The sequence below is a fragment of the Thermobia domestica genome, chromosome 16 (assembly GCF_964235325.1).
Source record: "Thermobia domestica chromosome 16, izTheDome1.hap1.1, whole genome shotgun sequence".
NCBI lineage: Eukaryota > Metazoa > Arthropoda > Insecta > Zygentoma > Lepismatidae > Thermobia > Thermobia domestica.
Genome location: NC_137469.1, coordinates 95877812 through 95900045, shown reverse-complemented (window position 1 = coordinate 95900045; position 22234 = coordinate 95877812). Strand labels below are relative to the sequence as shown.

Below are 22234 nucleotides of genomic sequence, written 5' to 3'. Positions count from 1 at the left end.
GACATCGGAGAGTTGAGAGAGAATCCCCAACATAAATTTTACCGTATTTGTAGTACATAATATTTTTTTCTCAACTATTGGGCAGCTATGTTAAAGAACTAGGCGAAAGAACGAAGGAATGAGGAAATAGGAACAGTGACACGGTGTTCTTTCAATATACACTGTTGTTAGTAATATCTCAATTCGCATGCTGAACGTAAGACATTGAAGCACCAATATTGATAAGTACACAGCAACAAAATTATGTTGAAACAACTGATTTATCTAGCTCTGTTATTTATTTCAGCCACATGCAAGCCGAGTCATGAATGCTGCATGCAAGCCATTCAGGCACCAATATTGATAAATACACAGCAAAAAAAGATGAAGTTAAAACAACTAATTTTGTCTAGCTCTGTAAGCATGTCATTTGAACATCAAGGTCTATTTTAAATTAAAAAGGATTAGAAATTGAAAGGAAATTCTTTATTAATTTATATATTTCTATCATTATTGAGTGATTGTATGAATAAAACTCCTAATCATGGCCAGTAGAGGATTACGCCCTTTCTTTGGCACAGAAGTTTTGACGTTTATGATGCAATTGATTGTTTGATGGTGAAAACATAGAAAACAGTGCAGCAGATCAACTGAGTGGTGAAAACAGAAAAAATAAGGTTCAATTTGAAGAAAATAAATATGTTTGTTACGAAACGAAATACATATATAATTAATGCAGGTTTATATGAAAGGTGGTGAAGAGTTTCTTTAATAGGAAAATTTAGTATGTAATCTGTGAATTGTGCTTATATGAAATAAATGTGATGATATATAAAATGGAGTGCGTTCACCTACAGTCACATACACAAGGTTAAATAGACAAATGCAACTTAGTTCTTCAGAGTAACTCAAGTCTGATGGTGACAAAGGGAAAGGTCAAAGTTAATATGGATATCATACTTGTGCGAAAATGTGAACAAATGAGGAATATGATCGGTTATATGATATGTATGAAAGATGTTGCTTTCTTTCACTGTGCAATTGGTACTTTTTAGATATAGCTAGCATGTGGAGAACCTTTAACACAGTGTGCAGGTACCTATACGGGATGTCTGTTTCAGCATAAATTTTGTAGAGTATCTGGAAATAATGGATGAGATATTAGTAGGCGATAGAGAATATACTTCAGAGATTGGCAAGGTATTGGGTGTGATGTGGAAAATCTATGTGCTCATAGGTCAATAACTTTTAAAATGGTAGCCTAATACGATACGCAAGTCTTATGGTATGGATCCCGGAATGGATGAGCAGTCGTAGAATGTTCTTGTTGCATTGCACCAAGCAACATGTAGAAAAATTAAAATGGGCTTAAGGAACATTTTGTATGCATTAAGTAATAGTGGTGCATGCAAGCCCTAAGTAGTTCCACTTAATTTGTGTAGAAGATTGAATAGCAGCTTTCCCTTCCATGTGATTTCTTCGAGATGGTTTTCCAAATAAGTTAAAGAGTCGAAAACAACTTCAAGATATATGGCCATGGATATTGGTTGAAGATAGTGGTCTTGGAGATTTACTTTGAGGTTTCACCGATTGCGATGAACTTTAGAGCGGTGTTTTGAAGATAAATACTAATGTCTGCGTTTTATCTGTGTTTACCGTTAGGCGACATGTTTTGCACCATTGTATAAAATTATTGATAGTTGATTGCAATGTAGAGCTAATCTGATGCAGTGTTTTTACAAGAGTTAGAAAGGCCGTATCATCGCCGTACGAAATAGATATATATTTTGCTTGCGTTTGTGTATGTCACAAGCGTATAACTTATTTTAAAAAGTTGGTTAAGAGTAGAATCTTGTGGAACGTCGATATATATATATATATATATATATATATATATATATATATATATATATATATATATATATATATATATATATATATGGTATGATGTAGCCAACCATATCCGATTCGATTGGCTAGAAAAGTACATAAAAAGCGTAGGTAGCAGATTGGAACCTTCAGTTTCTGTAACTTTTGATTAAGCCCATAATGCCATAATGTATCGAAAGCCCTTTCGAGATCTATTAATATGAGGCAACGTGCAAAGGCTTTGTTATATTAGTTGGTAATTAATACAAAAAGGCAAAACAGTTGATCGTTTATTAAAAATGTTGACTGGAAAAATTCTTGCTATATGGGCGGTAAGTCCTCTCGTTTCACATGTAAACGAAGTCTCTAAACAGAGGTTTTCTCAGATCCTACTAAAGATTTGTTATCTGTATGAAACCATAAGAAATTACAAACTGTGTTGGTTTATTAGGCTTAAGAAATATCTAGATTTTGAAACTTTCCAATCTATAGGGTAAAAGCCGGTGCGAAGAATAAAGTTATGCAACAAGTGATAGAAGTGAAGAGAGTGGATCCTCCTTTATTACCCAATAGGAAATTCGATCGATGCCTGCAGTGGTATTTCATTTATTACGAATTACGGGTTGTAGTTTATGTGTAATGATCGATTCTGTAAGAGGATGTTTAATTTCAGTAATAACGTGTGAGAGTGATGGTTGTAATGCTGAAATAATAGGCACATCTGTACATTCATGAGAATGAGGTGATACTGCAGATGAGAAGACTGTAATCGTGACGCAAAAGCGTTAGTCTTCTGATGGCCACTGAAAAGATTGGCACCATTGTCCAACAGAGAACACGATATTTTAGTGCTATTGCCCTTGAGTCTGTGAAAGGTTTTCTAGTACCGAGTTAGAGGCACTTGTTCGTTTAGTTTATTACTGGCACTGATCCATGTTCGACGTTTGTATACTTGATATAGTTGGTTACTGTTCGCTACTACTGTCTGTGTTGACGAAGATATTCTTCGTTTCCGGTTTGCTTATATTCTTGAGATTGTTGGCGTGATTTCTGAACCAAAAAAGATATTCCAGAGGCAAGTTTGGTTTAGTTGGATAAATTTTCCTCACGGGAATAGCTCATTGGACACTGACATTTAATAGTTCTTTGTTGTGGCTGACAGTGACGTACAATTTATGTTCAGATGTTGGTGGAAGAAGAGTGGAGATCTGGCATTGATGATTTAGACCAATCAGCTTTGTCGTAACGTTGAATTGTGCATGGTTCTAACTATTCAAGGTGGAGGAGTTTCCTTAATGGACAGTTTATTTGGACAGTGATCACTCCCAATCGTACTAAGAACTCTCAACTCACAGCTGTTGACAAGTGATAGCGAAATGATTACGACATGCAGCATTGTTTGACTGGCTGGCAGAATTGGACCAGGAAGATTAGAATATGAATTTGTAATAATATAGTTTAAATATGCTCTGTAAATCATTGCTTTTCTCTTGCACACTTCTGCTATGAATGTTCATGTTAGTCATGATGATTATGTTTCTCAAGTTACGCGCTATATAATCGAAGAAAGGAATGGTATAATACCTGCAGATAGGATATAGCGACACTTGGGTAACACGATGTCATTGTATTGAATTAACATATCCAATTGTTTACTCTATACGGTATTGTTTTCATTTTTTACTAGACGCTTTAGGTCTGTGCAGCTGTTGAGAGACAGAAGATCTACACAGAGAAAAATCCGTTCTCCGGACAGCGGTATATTGTACAAATATACGGTATCCTCTTGCATACTATAGAAATCAGTACGGAGCATACGTTATTCGTATGCTACATAGGCACTGCCCTTAGATATTACATCATGCCGTTGCAGGATGTCTGACATCTAATAGTTTTCCTTATATCACATGCGTATACTTGTTACCTTCGTCAGCTATATGTTATGTACGTCCATTTGTATGAGATCCTGACCGCCTACATTGTTTCATACGGAAAGTACGTATAGATGGAACACTTACACAGAAAGTATTATAAAACATGCGTTTTCAGTTATACGTCTGCTGTACGTTAAGTCCAAAAACTACAGGAATTATGCATGTAACCTATCTTTTTAAGTACGCCACCTACAATTTTTTTCTTAGTGTAAAAAGAGTCCAGTTTGCAGCTTTAGTGACAAGCTTTCCTAAATTATTGTAGGCCTATACATGTAAATGATGTAGATCATGCATTGCATAATGACGATTCCTGCATGATGTCCATATTATTATTTTCGATTTCTTTGCGCTTATTCCCATCTCTTAGAAATTAACGTGGCTTTCTGCCTACCTATCTGGTTCTCTCTCTAAGTGATGCTCAACTACTACATTCTTTCTTGCCCCAAATGCAGAAATATCCTGCCATGTCATTACTATCGTGTTGATTGTCTAACTATTAGGTGTACAGTGAAACAATTTTCCTGGAGCAAAGAGCTACAGGTACCATTTCTTATAACTCCAACTTTTTTCTTATTTTAGTCGTTGTGTGTCAGCCAGATTTCTAGCTGAAAATGGCATCTTTCAGCAGAGCGACGCTGCTTTTCATATGACCAACGTTGTGATGCAGTGGTTCGAGGAGAACAGTGATGAATTCGAATTGCTGCAATTGTCTTCAAATTCACTCGATTTTAACCCAATTAAACACCTTTGGGATGTCATTGAAGCTCTGATCTGAGTTTATAGACACCCTCCGGGAGAAATTTACATAAATTATTTTGTAAGCCCAGATGTGGTGAGTCATGCCTTTACGCATTTACCAGTCTCATTAGTCTCATGCTGAACCGTATTACTGCTGTCCTGCGAGCTAAAGATGGACATATCAGATATAAGGTAAGTGGTCAAAATGTTCTGATTTGTTAATATACAGAGTGTCTCAAAAGTCGCATGACATAGGGTAACTGTTATTATTAGAGTTACAACAAAATATAAGAGGGGAAAACTGTCTCCAAACATGATGTTTTCAATCTAACGTGAAGGAATTATTTTAAAATCGGACGAGCCGTTTGGGCTGTATACTCTTTATGCGCCCAATGTTAAATGAAAATGCGACATTGCCATTTACCTGGACCCACAACATAAGTGAGTGCAATTACTGTCTTTTGCTCAAACGTGTCGATGGTCAGTTCCCTTTCATGTCCTCATTCACTTTATGTCATGGACTCAAGTAAATGGCAACGTCGCATTTACATTTAACATTGGATGCAAGAAGAGTGTACTTTTGAGACACCCTATATATATATATATATATATATATATATATATATATATATATATATATATATATATATATATATATATATTGAATACAGTATAAATCTTACTTTTTATTTCAGCATGATTACGGACGATCTAACCATATATATAGAGCATATGTAACTAGTTGTACTTTCCTTTGTAATATATACCATTTTCCTCAGGTACGTAATTAACAGAATTTTCACTATGCGTGGAACTTTCTTGAATCATTTATTTGGTTGGGTAGTTGAGGTTCAATGTTGTTTTTCACTATATACATGCTACAGTAGTTAGGACACAAACTGAGTCTGTAGAACAACAAATGAACAACAAATAGAATCAACTTACCTCATTTATTTAAAGTAGAAACTTTTTTTTTTTAGGTGTAACCTTGTCAGGGGCGGCTCTAGGATATTTTATACCGTAGTCAAAAAACATGTCTGGGCTCCCATAATCTCCTTCTCCCACAAATCAAGACCAAAGTGAAGCCTTGTCACCCCTGACATTTTCACCACGTCATCACATTACCATTTGTTTTAGCATTAAATAAAATAAAATTTACTCCCAACTCCTCTCTCTCTATGATATTAATAAGTAATCTATAAGCCATTTAAAAAAAAAAAAACATTCTCATTGTTGTGGCATTTGGAATGAAATTTTACTAATATAATGACAGGGCAACAGGAAATTAAAGATTTATTGTACTGTAAACCATGTCGATGTCCATTATAGGCCTAAATGTAAAACAAAATATGGTTGTAATTCTTTTTTTAAAAAAATCCATGGAAAACGTGATTAGTGACTGCAATATGTCTAAAAATTAAATTTTTGACTGCTTAAGGAAATCAAAAGTTAAGATGTTTAAGAGGTATACTATAAACAGCTTTGTATTTTGAACAATTTATACGTTAATAATTACTCTGAACTATACATTGTTCGGCGTAAGCTCTAAACTGCGATAAACAAAGCCACGTGAAACTAAATCTCGCTGATTTGCTGTTGTTCTACCGACGCTTGTACTCCTCCGCAAAATAGTTCATGTGATTGCATTATTACTTTTACTATGAAGCTTCATATAAAACTGCTATATTATTATAAATGACACAAATATAATACGGATTATCTAAAAATACTGCAATCGAGTGTGGCTAATGAAACAATAGAAATAAACACTAAGCATGGACAGTAATTATGGCGCCAACTCAACTGTGGACGGGTGTTCTGCTTTTAAAGTCTGGAAGATGACTGGCATGAATCCGGGTTCGGCCAGTGTTCGGCCAATGTAAGAAACCTTTACTTACTAAGCAGCAATTGTTTACGAGCGAAATTCAAATACTTTTTTTTTTTTTTTAATCTTTCAAGTTTCTTTTCTTTCTTTTTTGCTGTTACTGTAAGTATCTGGACAACACGAGACAGTATTGTCAAAAATGCACGTGTATAATTTGCTCCTCCCCGTGGGGAGTGGGAGTGATACATCACTAGCCAATCGTATTTGTGACAAGCGGAAGGATACAAATATTTTGTTTATCGGAGTTTAGAGCTTACGCTGAACAATGTATAGTTTTTTTTATTAATTTTTAGTTATTTTGAATTTCTATGGATGAATCGAGTTGCGGGATGAGACATAGTGCGCCTGATAGAGGATGTAAAAGTATGTGTATGTGCAAAGTTACAGCGGCTGAGCGCCATAAGAAACGAAAGGGGAGGGGGTCGAACTTGGTGGGAGAAGGGCTATGCTATGTTATAGAAATACATCGAATAAGCTGTTGAATCGTAAGGTTGAGGTATCTACTCTGCTAATTCTTTTGCCAATATGTGAAACTACCGTCGTTTGCGTTGTCTATCTTTCACTATTTTCACGATTCAACAATTTATTTGATTTATTTCAATACCATAGCATAGCCCCTCTTCCACCAACTTTGACCCCCTTCTCCTCCGTTTCTTATGGCGCTCAGCCCTATAACTTAGCACATGCACATATTTTCACATCCTCTATCATGTGCACTATGTCTCATCCCGCAATTCGATTCATCCATTTGGACCCTTTACTTGTGAGTAGCTTAAAAATGTCCTCATCAGTTGTTATATGATTATTAGGGCATCAAACTTTATGCTTTATTCAGCTGTATATTATGATTTTTTTCTTACATTTTGCTATATTATGCTTTTTCCTAAATTATGCCTTAATACGCTGTTCCTTGAATTATACTTCATTTTTTACCCATTTCTATTACATATTTGTTTCATTTTACTCGTTTTTATTACACAAGCATTAAAAACGTATATGAAGCTATTATTTTTTCCACTAAAAATTACATCAATGCAACATTCTTCATTTTGTGCAGTTTTTCTTAAGCGGTGTTTCGAAGAAGAAACATGTAGCTGTACAGTAGACTTTTCCCGCCTTATGCAGAGTCATTTCGACATGTGATTAGCGTCATACTAAACTACTGACTACTGCAGGAGACTTATGTTAGTCGAACTCTTTAGTATGACACTAATCGCGCTTCAAAACGAGTCTGCATAAGGCTCTTCATGTTTAACGAATTCAGAACAGAATTAGATTACAACCTTCTATTTGAAATGGTTCTTGAAATAAGCACAACCCGTCTTGCCTGCCTTTTAACACAAAGTGAGGAAACAAAAAATCCTTCTGAGCAGAAGGTGCGGAAAGAGGAGAAATTTGAACTTTCTTTGTTACGCGTAAAGGCAATTGGCAGTTGATTTCCATTGTTTGCGGCATTTATAACAGCCTTTATTGATCATTTTTTGTTGACACAAAATATATTAACAATTTTTCATTAGTATACACATACACAAGGATCTGGAATAAGCATTAAGCATTATTTTTTATTTCTGTAAATTATGCTTTATTATGCTTATAAGATTAGCAAATTTGGATATGTAAAATGGCCAAAATCACAGATATGATACCAACCATAGGTGAAAAATTCCATTATGCTTTTACTGATTTTTATGCTTTATGGTTGCCCTACTGATTATATGAATTTGGTGCTCTGTGAAAGAAGGACCTTTGAATAATCGACAGTCTAGGGTGGGAAAGGTGGAAGAGGTGGGTATTTATTGCTACACGAGTAGGAATGTGAAGGGACAATTTTTGAAGTAGGGTCTCATACCTTAAGTTTCCATTGACTACCTTATGTAGAAATTTTAGGTCAGCGACATTTCTGCAAGCATCCGGAGTCTGGATATTCAAATAATGCAGATCTTGTTTAGTCATAGAATGAACAGTGGGAACATGGAAAGGTACTATGTCCAGATACATGTTCTCCCATTCCATATAGGTGAGCAGTAATCGATTTTGGGTGACTCCACTTTTCATTAACTTCCTCTTCCTAAATCTGTAGGGAGTTGTCGCAAGCACGTTTTGGCTAATGCTGATAAACTGTACATAAAAGAAGCCTGCCATTCCTCCCCTAAATGTTTCCTTCTAGGCAGCCGCCTAAATTGTCTATATGGACGAGCCAGCCCTGAACCTTGCACGATCCAGTAAGTCCTGTTTATGGAAGTCGTGTACTGTAATTGTATTTTAAGATCCTCTTCACTGTTTCATAGCGAAAACATCGCCAAGAATAAACCCTTTTGTGGTGCTTCAAATTTTATGGAAAAGAAGATTCATAGGGGACAGGTCTTTCGAGTGTGCGATGTGTGTGGCTTCACGCAAACACTTCTTTTTTCGACCAAACTTATGAACCATCACCAGGGCCGTAACTATGAAACTTTTCCTAGAAGAGTAAGCATTAATATTTGTACTCACTATTAAAATATAAGATTTGAGCCCTTAGAATTTAAAACTTTAATAAACAATTTTATTTATTACTTCTAGGGGTCCCGATTGGTGTTTTATTGAAGTAAGGCCCGGATTACATTTATGCTTTATCTTAGAGAAATGCATTTTGTTCAGTTAATGATGAGGCAGCAGTACCATTTTAAATTATTTTTAGTTTTTTTTCGAAATGGTATGATAAGGTCATTCCATTTTTCAGAAGTTAAACTGAGGGAACGATATTTGACATAACTTAAAGCCTTAAAAAATATGTATTATTTCTGGGAGCCATAGTACTTTCACTGAATTGAGCCCAAATCATATTTACTCTTCATTCAAGAGATTTTAAGTGTGTATGGTTTTTGGGATGTGTTGAACCTTTTCTGTGTTTCATTTATACATTAATGTTAGCATTTTATCATATCGAGTAGTGAAGTTTTATCTTGAAGTGGATCCCTTAAAATAGCAAGGAGCTTAAATGGCGTCAGTTGATCTTCTGCCTCCAAACAAATTACGAACATGACAATCACTGAATTGTCTGCTTGTGCAATGACGCACTCTTTCCAGTTTCTGCTTTTCTGTTAAAAAGTGGACCACGAAACGTGCACACTGGTTTTCTCTTTAAATTCTTCGTTATTATTTGGCAAACAGTCCCCTTATCTACTCTCATGAGGCCTGATATTACCCTGGAACTTGCATTTCGGTAATTTAAAATGATATAACGAACTTGGTAAAACATTTTAATTTTTAGATAGATCTGCTTGGACGTAGGCGCTCGTCATCTTCCCTGCCAGCATTAAACCTTTTCAGTCAAATATTTCTGACCCGCGTAGAACTTGATATTTACTCTTTGTTCAATTGTTGAAACAGTGACGAGGTGTCATAACATCACTATATACCGTGATACCATGATATATATTTAACCTGTCAAAGGCCATACTAGTGACCAGCCAATCCGGAAGTTTCTACATATGTTCCCAAGACTACATGCAAGATTCGGCACTATGAAAAACTTTCACGCCAAAAATAATTTCATAGTAACAAAAAAAAATCAATCTCTTTCCTAATTGCCATTATGTCTATGATAAATGGACTTTTAACTTGATGTAGAATCCGAAACCATGAACAACTTGTAGGGGTTCTAACACTTTAGCCACATAGGAAGTTCATTTTAAATCATTGAATGAATCGTATATACACATCAGGATTTGCAAGGTTTTCAGGACAAAAAATATTTTTTTACAATAATAATAATAATAATAATAATAATAATAATAATAATAATAATAATAATAATAATAATAATAATAATAATAATAATAATATATAGAGAGAGAGGGAGCGAGAAAGAGAGAGAGAACAGGAAACAGAGAAGCTTTACCTCAATTGTAATGAGGTCTAGTTTGATAGATCAATAAATTGCTCTAATATCTAAAGTACAAAGATAATATTAACCATCATATAACTATGCACATTTAAATAGTAGTAATAATAATTAAGACACGTCACTTCGTTGAAATCTACCTAGGTACACATACCAATAAGGTCTTACCTTTGATATATTTTACTAAATATTGCATAGTTGACAACATAGCAGCTTGAACGTACTTGGGCATTTTATGTACTTCTTGTAAGTATTTGAGAATCTCAATTATCATATCCAAATACCAGAAAGACCATAGATCAAACTGAAAATCCATACAACCCAAAAGACGAGACAATCTTCTGTAAGAATCCGTATATAAAATTTGAGAGGTTGAAAAAGTTAGTTTCTAAACTAAAACAAAACACAATTGGAGAATTCAATATAAGAGAAAAAACGTCTGTCTTACCTAGATCTCTCCCCAAGTGATTGGACAACCCTGCGGAGAAGTCGTGGCTAGTCTTGCTCGACATAAATCGTTAACTTTACGAACGTATTTCTAAGTACGGAAGTTAGCATCACGCATTAGTCAAGTCCTTGAAACAAAGCTAAATCCACTCTGTATAGGGCCCTATATATTGTACTAAAGACTAGTGTGGTAAACGGACAGTTCTAAGTTAATGCACCACTTTTCCATGACCTCAACCATTCGGCCAATGTTGCCAACCGTAGCGGAATTCCGCTACGCATAGCGACTTTTAATTGCCCTGGCGACAAAGCGGCGACGGACGAAAAATACGGAAAATGTAGCGACTTTTGAAAACCTATCCTAAAACTTCCAATTTTCATCCATAGCTTGAAAGAAGAGGACAAAACAGGTTAGAAAACATTTCTTTCTAAAATACTTATTATAGTTTTACAGGGAAAATACACAAATATCAATTGCACAAGTATCCATATCTGCTCTTGCAGTTGCTGCTGAGTTCATTCAAAGTAGCAATTGCAATGGAGCCATAAGGTTCGTCTTTTGTTATTGTAACTGGCAGCTAGCGTCCTGTACGACATACAATCAATGATGTAAGCTGAAGGTCTTTAGAGTTTGCTAATTTAAACCATGAGTTATTTAAATTTTGAAGTAATGGACTGCGCTATACAAACACGTACGCACATAGAGTACGAGAACAAGAGACAGCCTCAAATTCCAAATTCTATGTAAATTTGATATAACTTCATGAGTATTTTACAGAGTAATATACAATTTATATTCAGGCTGAATTTAGACCCTAATTAGAAAAACTCAGAGATTACTCCCAATAAAATTTCTGTATACGTGCCTGTACGGAAATTACAATATTTATCTACCTATATTGTTTACATTTAACTCCATAAAATAGTCTTCCAAAAGTGCACATATATTTGAGGAAAAAGCAGTAATAATTGTTTCTAAGAAATGTGCTTCTTAAAATAAGGTTATGTGCTGACAAGTGTATTGATAACAGGTTCGTAGCCATGTTTAAGAATTGTCTAAGTGGGCTGCATTTATGAGATATCTCTAATAAAAATCAAAGATTCTACTTAGATTAAATCTAGTAAATATTTTCTGCCACAAAAAATAATAAATATTTCCCGTCATAGAAATTTTAAAATGTTAGTGCCAATCCTAAAATGTCACCATATCTCATTGATTACTAATAAGGGCCAATTCTAAAGTGTCCTCATATCTCGTTGATTACTAGTGCTATAACATCCTGATAAGCTCGTCGCCTTGTAATAAAAATGTTCCGGGTTCGATTCACGGTGGGAACACAGGTGGTTCGGATTTCATGTTAAGCCGTAGGACAACATATCATTATCATCATCACTCTAAGGACCTGTCCTACAATATCCTGGTAACTCTCTGATTACTAACAGTCAGATAAGACAACGAGATAGTACAACCTACCCACAGCAATAACTAAAACACTTGTAAGAACATGATCGGAACATTACATGCGAAAAGCACACACGGAAGAAAAGCAAATGTTGCAAGAGGGTATTGATGTAAAAAGTGTTTATTGGAGGTGTCGTCACTATGACGGTCATTTTGGATTCTCCTATATTGGATTTCAGAAATATTTTTAAAGGGAAAGGGGAATGTGTGACTCATTAATCATAATTTTTAAAAGAAAAAAGTATTTACAATTACAACTGATGTTACACAATGGCAATATCTTAATAAACAACTTTATAATAAAAGAATGATAAGCATTGACTGTGACATTTTCTTTAATAATATTAATTTACTAAAACTGAAATTCTTTTCTTAATTCATACAATTTAGTGAAACACTAAATCACGGCTATTTATTTAGAATTTAGGTCTATTATTGTGTAAAATATTTTAAATTTTGTTAACAGCGTTTTTTGACCATTAAAGTTATTTTTATAACATAGCGGAAAATAGTGTAATTTCAGTAAGGATAGCGGAACGTGGCGGAATTTAGACGGCACAATAGCGACTTTTCGAGCTGGGGACCTGGCAACAATGCATTCGGAACATAGAGATGGAAAAGTAAACAGCACCACACTCAGGTCTGCCTGTAGGTATCCATCTCACATAGACTAAGCGAATGACCATAGTATTTTCTGGCCCCATTCCGTAAGAGTATCTGTCAAGGCAACATAAAGTTTGAGATGTAAGTCAGCAGAAGATGAAATCGATGCTCAGTTATTACGTCACTGAAGAAGGGAGTGCTTATTATCTTCTTATTATTAAAAATGGCTGAAGATGGCTTTTTGTACAATACCTTGCAATATTAAAAGACCAACCAGTAGCTTTATTTTATGTTCCTCCTGGGAAACATAATGTGGTAGCATTCCCATTTTTTCCACATCTCCATCCATTGATCAGCTTGTGATTCATCTGCCTTTTAGGACAATTTCTCCTCCTAAGGACAAAAAATCCTTATCCGTTCTCCGGGAAGGCCGTTGTCATATGGTAGAGGCTGACTTCTTATCTCGGAAGTCTGTCAGTCCCCACCTACGTTGGCAGTCTAAGGAGTTGCTTGCTTTCTTTCGCGAGGAAATGTAGATTGGGATTTTCTCACCACTTAGAATGAGACCCGTACGCATTACTCAAATCTTTCCAGTACCTTTAAGGCCGTCTCACACGGATCTGAACTAAGGCCTCAACCCAGGTTACAACTTAACAGTGTTGCTTAACTCAAACTTTCATGCATTTTTTTTTTTTATCCTGAGGTGATATAGGGGTCTCAGACGATCCTCAAAACTAGGTAAGTTTTACCAGCAGAGCCTCTCGTGATCGCTGTATTAAACAGACGAAAACCAGTTGAAGAATATGTTACGCACAGGGCAATAAACTGTCGTAATTGTAAATATTACTGTTTTTCTATTTCACAAAATGAGTTGATCCGAAGAGGGTGAAATATCCGTAGCAGCGATATCTGCTCTGTTGTTGAGACAAAATCCGCCCCCTCCCTCCAGAAAACGAGAGAGAGAGAGAGAGAGAGAGTAAAGAGGAGCTGGACCAGGGAGTAAATTCCTCGCCGGAATAATGCACAGGAAAGGACCGTATTTTCAGTGGTGAATAATGAACTACTTGAGAAGATCCTCGTTCCTACCAAACAAAAAAACTATAGAATGGACTATTCAAAATTCCATACGCTATTGAAATTAGTAACTCCAAAAATTCGGCAGCGTGATATGTACATGTGGGAGTCTGTATCAGCTGAAATAGGTCTGTAGATCCTTGTATCCACCAGATTGTAGAACTGAAAATCAAATGACTTGTCCAAATATGTAAATGAGGGCAGTTATCAGGAGCGGAAAGCTAAAATAAAGAAGAAAGAGTAATTTTCTAGTATAGGTACTGAGTGTATCCGCACAGCTTACTACCCACAAAAATTCCCACATAGCCCATAAAGTAAACTTATACTGCGCCGGAAGCTCCTCTCATGCACTACATTCGGACTTTTTGTATTGTGCCAGCATTGTACAACTGTTCCCTAAAATTGCACGAAGGCCACATAACACTGATGACACTTAATTTTCAATGTTTCTGTTTCTGGTTTACTCTTGGTGCACCACATTTGAATTTTATATTTATAAGAGTAGGATTACTAGTGTAAAATTAATACAAGTGCTTTACGACGGATAAAATAAGTGAGTTCATATGAACGATGCTTGTATAGAAACTATTTTCCACCGGTGGTGAATTTCTGCACAAGTGTACAGAGGTTGTATTTTGTTTACAAGTGGACCGCTACTAGTATAAAACCATGACAAATGCTATTAAAACTTGTATCATTACCAAAACCTATTCGTTTTTACTACCCTCGCATATGCGGATACCCACCTTCGCTGACGCACCCTCTCGCTAAAACTCGGGCCCTCCAGCTTCAGTTAGATAGCATTCGTGCTTTCTAGTGGCGACCTAGCGCAGGTTATTTTGTGTTTTCTACGCTGTAGTTTTTATGCATGCATCCGGACGCTGTATTTATACGCAAATAGTAAAAGAACTATAATTTTTCAACAATTGCTTATGATACCCCCTTGAATTTTAACTATGGCGTGTGGATATTTTCATGTCGCTCAGCACAAATCATTTAGAAAACAATAAGAAGGAAATTAGTGAAGTAATTCTAATTTTTGAACAATTATTTCGAGTGGTGCGCCAAAAATAAACCTGCACACTTTTTTAAATGTTATATTTTTGGTATACAAATTGCACAATATATTTAAATAATCTATTTTCATTCTTTTAAAAGATGTAATTACATTTCTTCACATCTGTAGTGTTCGGGCGGACATTACTTATTTCACTGCATACCTTCTCTATGGTCTTAATCCTTGCAGTTTTTTTTAAATAATATAAATCGTGCTCACGTTATACAAAAAATCATAATTTTCATATGACTATTAATATAATTAATGCTTCTGTTGTCCAAGTAGCATCATTTTGAAATTACAGCGAGAAATAAAGTTGAATGTCGTCAGGCGCTACTATTTCTGATTGGTAGTTGTATGGAAGTCCAGAAGAAAATAGAAACTGCTTCTATTTCTTCCAAGTCAGGATCCAAATAAAGACAGCAGAAAATTTCAACCTGAGCTAAGGGCAAGTTACCTCTCACACGATCTTTAAGCAAGATCGTGAATCGCAGCCTTACTTCAGTCCCGTCTGAGACATAAGTTTTCTCATAAGTTTTCCTCTAATTTTTCAGTTGCTTGTGCAGTAGTCGAAGTGTACGTCTATTGTCGGTCCCTGTGTCCCCCACAGGGGACATAAAATATGACGATATTATTCTTTGTTTACAACTTTAAAATCAGACTGGTAACATTGAAAACTGTTAATAGAGCATGATCTATTTATGTTCATCCCCAGTAAATGTTTTCAATGTTGCCAGTCTGAATTTAAAGTTATAAAGAAAGAATAATATCGTCATATTTTATGTCCCCTGTGGGGAATGCCGGAACCGACATGGATAAATAAATCATTTCCTTAGCAGACACTAAACAAAAATACTCCTGCGCCATTACTATCGTTTCAATCAATACCTGAGTAAACATTCCATTTCTATCATTTGGTGATTTTCTTTTACTTTCCCAACTAAATTAGTAAATTCGTACTAAAACTATACATTGCTTTTCCATTACTTTGAAATTTTCATTTACCAAACTGTAAGATGAAACATATGTTCCATATTCTTACCCAAATTCCTATACAAAGACTTGCTTTTCTCCACGTTTCCTTTTCGTTAGTGTTCCTTTTTTGTACAACCTTTTTACTCAAGACAACGACCTCCCAGACATCCGAATGAAGAAACATTTTAACTCCGAACTTTTTCTACCGTGAGGAAGGACGGTGACAATTGTTTTCTTTTTTCTTTCTAGCAAGCTAGAGAAAATAGTACGTGCTAGTTTTCCGAAGCTTTCCACACTATACTGTTACAACCATTACCACATTGGACTCTTGCTCATTTTACCACTACGCGAATTTCTGTCTTCTCACAAGATATTTTTCATCTGTTTACTCTATTTAGATCAATTGGCATAGGTAACCTTTAGTATAGTGATCTTAAACAGATGTAAAGCTTAGATCTAAATTTTACGGTAGCATGTAACCACCACACTTTGACAAAACAGAAATATCTACGTAAAGGTAATACGCAGTATGTACCAAATTTCACAATAGTAAATCCCCACGTTAAGCGGGTTTGCATATCCAGGCTCCTAATTATGAAAACATTTACGATCACTCCAACCCCAACCATTTTACAGATTCAACCTGTTGTATATAAGTTATTAGAGCCTAAAATTGAATGTAGTTTATACGAAAAAGACCTTTATGTATTGCAAGACCTGTAACGCCCAAATATTCACCACAAACTTATAGTGGTATCAACATAAACAAAAAAGTGTGGAGCAAGAAACTACTTTACACAAAAGTCTAAAGAAGGTCACTGAAGACGTACAAACTGGTCGAGCGGTTTGGGTCAATAGTCTATCAATCATAAGTTTATGTGTTCAAATCTTGTAGGAAGTATTGATTTTATTTTTTTCCTTAAAAGTGTGTTCTTATTTTCATCAGAGGACTGAAAACATTTCTTTGAATAAATTTTTGGCAACTACTTTTCTCTCAAATTCGATTGGAAGGGAACATTATATGAATTGCAAATCTAAAATCCAAAACTGAAAACAAAATATTAAGTATGTTCAATATTTCATTATTATCCTTTGATTTGTAATGAAAAACTAATTATAAGCATTGATGATTTCAGAAGATTCTCCCTGGGTAATGGTCAATATATGAATCAGAGGAAATTGATAGAACATTATTAGTCCACTTTGAGCATGATCGAAGATATGGTCACGAATTTATGTCGGCAGGGTCTCAAATTCTCCCACAGGTCATGCTCTGAAATCATCACTGTTTCAAAGGTTTCCTTAACAAATACCTAGGTAGAATATTACATTTATTTCTCGGTCTACGTTTTAAAATGACAAAATCATAATTTTAAAGGTAATTATAATACGATAAGCATAAAGGTTTATAGAACTAATGAAGTAAATAGTATTGTGTAAGTTATCGGTTTCTAATCGGATTAAAAACTAGAATATTCGTTTGCATCGCACTTTAAAGTAAATCCTCTCTCTATATAATTCTTACTGGAAAGCATGTTTAACTCCAATTACTTAATCAATATTTTTAATAATGTATATTTTATTGTAATATTTTTACTATTCAATGTCGTATACACTTCATTTCCCAAAGCAAAACCTCGCAAATGTATAGTGGGCTAGTGAATATTATCAAATAAATTATCATTTAGTTTACGTAAATACTGCATTGCCTGATTTGAAAGTTCGTACTTTAAATAATAATAATAATAATAATATCATAGCCATATCTTATAAGAATTTCAGGCTTACTCAATAAATGAATTCAAAGTGGTCTCTATTCGAAGTTCTATTTATTCGAATCCGATAGAAATACAAAGCGAAACTTCGAGAACAGATAAAAGAAAAATGTTACTTTGGTGGGACTAGAACTAACCTTTAAGAGTACCAAGTTACAAATGCCTTAGATACTTTGTTTCTTGTCTTTAAATTAACTGATTCACTGAACGTATCTGAGTAAGTTGTCTTTATTTTCTACTCGGTTATACACATTTTACAATCATTTCTTTTAAGCTTGAACGACAGGAATACTAAATCAAAAACATTTAGTTCAATTAAAATTCCCCCACCGGGACCCCGTACACCAAAGGCACACGTGCTAGCCACTACACCAGCGGTAAGAAGGAATAAAATCTGTTTTGAAGTGTCTGAAATTTATGCCTATTTCGCCTTGATGTAATATGTCTATTGATGTTTTTATGTTTACCGTATTCGATACTTTGAGGAACGATATATGTTAATCATATAGGTTCTATTACGTATTCGTCCATAAATACTATATAAATTATCAGAATTATTTATGATCTTTCATGAAAATTCGCTGGTACATGCATAGTAGACGGACAGTGTAATTGGCAGGTGAGTTCAACAGAGGTTATGTATTTCGCCGACATTATTTAATAGCTATATAGAATAGATAGCGAAAACGAGTCTATCTAATGAAGATGGAATTCCGGTAGATGAAATGATGAGGTGTATACGATTTGGGGTTGATATAGTTGTTGTTGCAGAATCTGAAAAGAAAATTAATAAGATGTAGAAAACTTGAGAAAGGCTTCTGAAGAATATGGGATGAAAATAAATGTTAGAAAGACAAAATCCATGATGATTGAAACGAAGCGAACGGTGTCAAATAAAGAAGTACGAGCGTGAGAAAAGAACAAATACCTAGGTTTCGATATCTGAGTAGTATTATTACTGATGATATGATATGCGAACGTAAAATAAAAGCAAGAATAGAAATGGCGAAAGAAGCCTTTAGGATGAAGAAAATACTATTTTGTGGGACCTTGAATAGAGTTGAAAAAGACTCATAAAATGCTTCGTGTACTGCATTTTATTGTATTTATAAGGCAGAATTATGGACATTATGCAAAAATGATGAGAAACAATTGAAGGCTTTTGAAATATGTGCGTGGAGAAGAATGGAGAGAAATAGCTGGGTCGAGAGGAAAACGAATGAGGGGGTGTTAGAAATGGAATGAGAATAATATATATATATATATATATATATATATATATATTAGACTATATAGAAACAGAATTAAGCTATTGGCGATATCAAAAGAGAAAAATCGTATGTGAAGATGAAAAGGTTAATAGAAGATCGTGGAGCATGGCAGTTTCTCAGCCGCAATGACAGTAAAGTGAATTTTTCTGTTTCTACTGTGCATCATCGGCATCATTATATCAGAAGCAATCCGCCATTACCAGCGGGTCACTAATGGTCTAATTAATCCCCTCCCTCTGCCACCATACCCTCTAGCACATCCCTCATGATACAGTTTCTTCTTAACCAATATCCCAACCAGTTTTTCTTCCTCTTCTTGATAATATTTTTCTCCTTCCATTTCTAACACCCTCTCATTCGTTTTCCTCTCGACCCAGCTATTTGTCTCCATTCTTCTCCACGCACATATTTCAAAAACCTTCAATTGTTTCTCATCATTTTTGCATAATGTCCATGATTTTCCCTTATAAATACAGTAAAATACAGAACACAAAGCATTTTATCAGTCTTTTTCAACTCTATTTTCTTCATCCTAAAGGCTTTTTTCGCCATTTCTATCGTTGCTTTTATTTCACGTTCGCATATCATATCATCACTAATAATACTACTCAGATATCGAAAACTAGTCATTTGTTCTTTTCTCACGCTCCTACTTCTATATTTGACACCGATCGCTTGGTTTCTATCACCATGGATTTTGTCTTTCTAACATTTATTTTCATCCCATATTCTTCAGAAGCCTTTCTCAAGTTTTCTACATCTTATTAATTTTCTTTTTAGATTCTACAGCAACAACTATATCAACCCCAAACCGTGTACACCTCATCATTTCATCTACCGAAATTCCATCTTCATTAGGTAGACTCGTTTTCGCTATCTATTCTATGTAGCTATTAAATAATGTCGGCGAAATACATCATCTCTGTTGAACTCAGCTGTCAGTTACATTGTCCGTCTACTGTGCATGAACCAGCGAAGGTTAGTTCTAGTCCCACCAAAGTAACATTTTTCTTTTACCTGTTCTCGAAGTTTCTCTTCGTATTTCTATCGGATTCGAATAAATAGAACTTCGAATAGAGACCACTTTGAATTCATTTATTGAGTAAGCCTGAAATTCTTATAAGATATGGCTATGATATTATTATTATTATTATTATTATTATTATTATTATTATTATTATTATTATTATTATTATTATTATTATTATTATTATTATTTAAAGTACGAACTTTCAAATCAGGCAATGCAGTATTTACGTAAACTAAATGATAATTTATTTGATAATATTCACTAGCCCACTATACATTTGCGAGGTTTTGCTTTGGGAAATGAAGTGTATACGACATTGAATAGTAAAAATATTACAATAAAATATATATTATTAAAAATATTGATTAAGTAATTGGAGTTAAACATGCTTTCCAGTAAGAATTATATAGAGAGAGGATTTACTTTAAAGTGCGATGCAAACGAATATTCTAGTTTTTAATCCGATTAGAAACCGATAACTTACACAATACTATTTACTTCATTAGTTCTATAAACCTTTATGCTTATCGTATTATAATTATCTTTAAAATTATGATTTTGTCATTTTAAAACGTAGACCGAGAAATAAATGTAATATTCTACCTAGGTATTTGTTAAGGAAACCTTTGAAACAGTGATGATTTCAGAGCATGACCTGTGGGAGAATTTGAGACCCTGCCGACATAAATTCGTGACCATATCTTCGATCATGCTCAAAGTGGACTAATAATGTTCTATCAATTTCCTCTGATTCATATATTGACCATTACCCAGGGAGAATCTTCTGAAATCATCAATGCTTATAATTAGTTTTTCATTACAAATCAAAGGATAATAATGAAATATTGAACATACTTAATATTTTGTTTTCAGTTTTGGATTTTAGATTTGCAATTCATATAATGTTCCCTTCCAATCGAATTTGAGAAAAGTAGTTGTCAAAAATTTATTCAAAGAAATGTTTTCAGTCCTCTGATAGAAATAGGAACACACTTTTAAGAAAAAAAAATGAAACCAATACTTCCTACAGGGTTTGAACATATAAACTTATGATTGATAGACTATTGACCCAAACCGCTCGACCAGTTCGTACGTCTTCACTGAGCTTCTTTAGACTTGTGTAAAGTAGTTTCTTGCTCCACACTTTTTTGTTTATGTCGATACCACTATAAGTTTGTGGTGAATATTTGGGCGTTACAGGTCTTGCAATACATAAAGGTCTTTTTCATATAAACTACATTCAATTTTACGTCCTAATAACTTATATACAACAGGTTGAATCTGTGAAATGGTTGGGGTTGGAGTGATCGTAAATGTTTTCATAGTTAGAAGCCTGGATATGCAAACCGTTGAACGTGGGGATTTACTATTGTGAAATCGGTACAAAATTTCAGCAAGGTTGTTTTGAAGCTTCCAATTCATATCATTTCAGATCTTTGCGTACGTATCTTAATACGCCTAAAAGTTTATTTTGGCAAACATGTTGCTCAAGTGTATATGTGATCACTTGACAGATCAAGTAGATAATGCAACAGATTGTATCTGAACAGTGTGGTTAAAATGAGTATGATTATTTCTTCTGTGCAAAAGTAATCTACAAACCTAACAGAAAGCATATAACCACAGGTATATATTAGTATTCTGAATCACAGAAAAGAATAAAATAATTACTTATTATTAACTTACTAATTTTCTTAGGGCCTAATTATTGTTTTCGTTAACTTACTTAAAAGAATCAGGATATGTTAACTGGCTAATAACAGGAATTTCACTAGGTTCTATAGACCAATATTCGAACACTTCTTTCAACGATGGGATTACGGCTTCACCATCGTCTTCCAGATATAGTTCTTGGTCAGATTGCACTTTGGGTACAAAATCTTCATTGTATATTGGCAAGCCATGAACATCATTATCATCTTCCTCAGCATAACCAAAATCAAGATAATCCATTTGAAAATTGATGTAAATGAACCGAATTATAAAGATGTAATTTCCTTTCTTGTATCAAGTAATATATTTCTTTCTTTCTTCTTCACTATTAATAGTGTTGAGGTATGCCTCCGACTTAGAAACAGTCTTCTTAGGCTATGAGTGTTGTGTTTGATAGATAAACTCAGCTGATTGTTTTCATAAGTTCCCATATATCTTCTTCAGTTGAAGGAATATTTCGAGCTATACATTTTGTGATCTTCATCAATAATGCTTCCTCTATATAAAGATATCTTCTTCAACATAATTGAATATACCGA

General features: G+C 34.5%; 1 protein-coding gene across 1 annotated transcript in view; it reads right to left on the bottom strand.

Annotated features, from left to right (window-relative positions):
• LOC145672787 (uncharacterized) overlaps positions 1-22028 on the bottom strand; it is a 39963-nt gene extending 17935 nt beyond the window's left edge. The window contains exons 1-2 of the mRNA XM_081741945.1: positions 21709-22028; positions 10457-10629 (exon numbers count right to left, since the gene is read on the bottom strand). Coding sequence (XP_081598071.1) covers positions 10457-10629; positions 21709-21935 — 400 coding nt within the window. The 5' untranslated portion in view covers positions 21936-22028. The remainder of the gene's footprint in view (positions 1-10456; positions 10630-21708) is intronic.
• Positions 22029-22234: the final 206 nt, after the last annotated feature.